The 4,090-nt window shown below is 62.1% G+C and overlaps 1 protein-coding gene across 6 annotated transcripts in view; it reads right to left on the bottom strand.

Annotated features, from left to right (window-relative positions):
* Positions 1-4,090, bottom strand: part of NAPSA (napsin A aspartic peptidase) — a 14,145-nt gene that overhangs the window by 8,882 nt on the left and 1,173 nt on the right. For 3 of the 6 annotated variants that reach the window (XR_003092472.1, XR_003092473.1, XM_025195973.1), the window contains exons 2-7: positions 2,712-2,803; positions 2,188-2,255; positions 1,805-1,961; positions 1,424-1,659; positions 670-852; positions 142-317 (exon numbers count right to left, since the gene is read on the bottom strand). Coding sequence is in view for 4 of the 6 variants with exons in the window: in XM_025195973.1 (XP_025051758.1) it covers positions 142-317; positions 670-852; positions 1,424-1,659; positions 1,805-1,961; positions 2,188-2,255; positions 2,712-2,757 (866 nt within the window). In the remaining 2 variants the exon portion in view is untranslated. Of the gene's footprint in view, positions 1-141; positions 318-669; positions 853-1,423; positions 1,660-1,804; positions 1,962-2,187; positions 2,256-2,711; positions 3,807-4,090 lie in introns of those variants that run through there. The other 3 variants (XM_025195986.1, XM_025195991.1, XM_006014891.3) reach the window with 2 other exon arrangements.

Here is a 4,090-nt window from a genome sequence, read left to right as displayed (position 1 = left end):
AGCAGCCCCGCCTTTACCTGAGATGGGGATATCCTCTCTCCAGGGTGGGTTAGGCTCTTGGGTGCCACCTTACTTTGGGGGTGGGCTCTGGGGGTTCCCCTTACTTGGGGGGGTGGGGCTAGGTCCTGGGGCACCCCTTACCCAGGGTGTGTGGTAGGATCCAGGCGGCGCTGGAGGGCCAAAAGTGTGTCCTTGAGGAAGGCGATACGCCTTTGCTCCTGGGCCTGCCCCTGCTCGAACACCATCTCCATCTCCTCCATGTAGCGCGGGCTGGCCCGGGTCAGCTCAGCCAGGATATGCTCATAGCGCTGGCGCTCCTGGGGGAGGCACAGGCAGGTGAGTACTGAGAATGGGGGGGAAGGGGCAGGGGGTGTCTGGGAGGATTAGGGCAAACAAACCTGAGGGGTAGGGCCAGGGTGGAGTTGGCAGGTGAGGAGGCATCCTGGGGAGGGGCTGTGGTGGAGAAAGGTGAGCATGGGCAGGGGGTGCTAGGAGGAACTTGGGATGAGTGGAAGAGGGGTCCAGCCCCATGTGGCAGGTGGGGGGTCTGGTTCTGGGCCTGGGATGGTGATGGCCCTGGCACTGAGGATGGCATGGGGAGTACAGGGGGTGCCTGACCTTGGGATAGAGGGGCGCTGGGGGGAACGGGGAGGAGGGACAGAGACCCACCTTGTGGGTCTCCTGAGTGCGGCGCTGGTGCTCCTCCCTCAGGGCCCGCTGGCGGTCAGGGGCAAGTGGTGGCCCCCCTGGGGGTCCAGCCTCACGCCCTGCAACCTGGTGCTCCTTGCGGCAGGCCAGGTGGTATGCTGCCTTCGCCTTCTCCACCTGGGGGGGCAGGGTGGTGAGGGGCTCCTGAGCGCAGAGGGGACTCTGGGATCCCAACCCAGAACACGCCCCCCCAGCCCCTTTGGTCCTGATGACCCCCTATACACACTTCATGCCCCTGCCTGACATGCTGGCACCCATGGCAGCCTGGTGCTCCCTGAGCTTCCTGCCCCATGCAGTGTCCCCTTCCTAAGTGGCCAACCCCAAGCCCATGCATGGTACTATGCCCCTGCCAGCCCACGTAATTTTTGTGTAAAGATCGGGAGCCCAGCCGCCTTACTTTAGGTACAGTGGCGGCCCCCGAAGAATTTTTTTTTTGTCCAAGGTTCCAAGGAAAGACCTGCCCGGCAACCCGCCGGGTGCCAGTAACACTGACGGCCACCTAACGGGGGTGGCCCAAGGTTCCCAACTGGAAAAATTACAGAGGAACGACAATAGTGCCCCTGCCAGCCCCCACCACTGCAGCCCCTGCATGACACCATGCCATCCCCCAGCCCCTGATTGGTACCACCCCTTTAACTCCCCATATCACTCCTCTATCCCCTGCATGGTACCAGCTCCCCATGCCACCCGCCCCCGCCTGCTGCCCTGTGCCCACCTTGTGCAGCTTGCGGGTCCAGCCCCGCTGGGCACGCCGGAAGCCATTCTCCAGGTCACAGGCCTCACGGAAGCCACCTAGCACCTTGCGGTGGTAGTGATCACGCTGCCAGGCCCGCATCCGGGCCACCTCCTCAGCCACCAGCGCTTGCTGCATCTCCCCATGCAGCTGGCTCAGCCGTTCTGTGGCATCTAGAAAAGCCTGCCAGGCCCGGCGCGCAGTGCCATATGTGGGGCCTGGAGGAGAGCCAGCATGGGCATGGTCTGCGAGCACCGGGGGCAAACCTGGGGGAGCTTGGCAGGGGAGTGGGTAGGGGGCACCATGCTGAGGGAAGAGGTGCAGGGGCTTTGGGTACTACTGGTGGGGAAGAGGACAACTCACTGGCATCCACCAGAGGGCGCCACTTCTGCACCCAGCGTGCCAGGTGCTGCCCATAAGTGCGCTCCACCCTTGCCCGCTCCTGGAAGCAGCTGACCAGCTGGTCACAGACCTGGTATCCATTATCCAGGCGCCGCACTGTGCTCTGGTACTGCTTTGGCTGTGGAGGGAGTACACAGAGGTGGTGGGGATCAGATACCTGGGACCCTTACCCCATGGCTGCCGGGCCTAGAATCTCTCCCCATGGCTTCCCTCCCCAATATGAACCAGGGTGCCAGCTTTCCACTGTCTGCTGCCTGGACAATGCCCTCCCCCTGGATCCAGCCCCCTTACAGCAACCCCTTACCCCAGCTGCTTTGTTTCTGCCCCCTCCCCCAGCCACTCACCATCCAGAAGCTGTCCCCGGGGGGCTCATCTCCTGCCACCTCGCTGTAGATTGCTGACATGGCGCTGTCTGCAGGGGGCCGGAGGGGACACGTGAGAGCCCCATGCTCAGGGGACCCCCCTCCCCCCAGTCTCCTGTCCCTCCCCAGAGCCCCTGTATTTCATCCTGGGAAGGCTTTGGCTTCCTTCTCAGGGTTTGAGCTGGCCAGACTCATGGGGCTCTGCCACCCCCATCCCACAGGGGCCCCACACTTCTGCTGTCCCAGGACCACTGCCTCCAGCCTCCCAGGGACCCCCTTTCTGCTCTCAATGCAGCCCCTTCTGCAATACCGGTCTGTGGCCTCTTTCAGCCCTACCGGCTCTGCTCCCCACCTCCCCACCTCCTGAGGCCCCTACTCCCTCCCCACCAGCTCCCACTCTAGCTCCCTCCCACCTCACTTGTGGCCCCTGGGAAGCCCTGTCACTGTACAGGAACCTCAACCCCCCTGCCCCAGGGGGATCCAGCCCCAGGTGCCCCAGCTGTTACCCTGGGGGCCGGGGCAGGACTCCTGCCCCAGGTACTGGCCAGGCATGGTGGGGACGCGGCTCCGGAGATGTGCAGGCCGATCCCAGGCTGGGCTGGGGAGGGAGTTTGGGGGGGGGCCGGGGTCTGATGTGGAACTGGGCAAGCAGTGCTGGGACATGTGTTTCCACTTAGCTTGGAACCACAGGAGCGGGAGTCCTGCCACAGGGCCAGGCCCATGACAGGCACGGGAGGGGGAAGTGCACAGTGCAGGCTTTGGCATCAGCTCATCCCAGCCTGCCAGGGCAGGGGAGCACCAGGGCAGACCTGGCACTGGTGTTGTGCCCCCTGCCCACCTCAGCACCCCCGCTGGCCAGGGGCCACCACCAGCACCACATTGTTAAAGTCAATGTCAGCATTGCTAGGGGTCACCATGGTATCATTATGGATAACCAGGATGTCACTAGGGGTCATGTGGTTGCTAGGGGCCATGCCAGCCTCACTAGGGGTCACCTTGACATCACTAAGGGTTACCATGGTGTTGCTAGGAATCATACCAACATCACTAGGAGTTACCCGGAGGTTCCAAGGGGTTATGCCAGCATTGCTAGGGGTCAGGCTGCTATCGCTAGGGGTAGCCTCAGGTTGTTAGGGGTCACATCACTGTCACTAGGGGTCACTGTAGCATTGCTAAGGCCAGCACTGGGAGACTAAGGGTCATCATCCTGTCACTAGGAGATATGTTGCTAGGGGTCATTTGGGGCTTCATCTGTGTCAGTAGGGGCTGCCCAGACACTGCCAAGAGTTGTGCCAGCATTGTTGCTAGAGGTCACTGCTAGGGACACTGCAGGGTGGCTAGGGGCCATGTCACTGTTCCTAGGGGCCACCTGGTGTCACGAGGGGTCACTGTGGTGGCACTCGGGGCAGGCTGGGGGTGCTAGGGGCCGTGGCTGGTAAGGGTCACCAAAGTGGCATTGCTAGGAGCCATGTCACAGTTTGTAAGGGTCACTGTGGTGTTGTGAGGTGCCATGATGGCATTGCTAGGGCAGGCTGGGGTTGCTAAGTGCCCTGTGGGTATCACTAGTAGGCAGTGGGGCATGGCTGCATGCCTCAGGTGTAGCCACAGCCAGGAGTGGGATAAGAGGGTACCAGAGTAAGGGTCACCAAAGTGGCATTGCTAGGAGCCATGTCACAGTTTGTAAGGGTCACTGTGGTGTTGTGAGGTGCCATGATGGCATTGCTAGGGCAGGCTGGGGTTGCTAAGTGCCCTGTGGGTATCACTAGTAGGCAGTGGGGCATGGCTGCATGCCTCAGGTGTAGCCACAGCCAGGAGTGGGATAAGAGGGTACCAGATGGAGCTCGTACTAGGTGACATCAGGCTGCAGGAGTCCCCCAGTTTGCTC

This window comes from Alligator sinensis, unplaced genomic scaffold (assembly GCF_000455745.1).
Source record: "Alligator sinensis unplaced genomic scaffold, ASM45574v1 scaffold647_2, whole genome shotgun sequence".
NCBI classification, from domain to species: Eukaryota; Metazoa; Chordata; order Crocodylia; family Alligatoridae; genus Alligator; species Alligator sinensis.
This window is presented reverse-complemented; position numbering and strand designations above follow the sequence as displayed.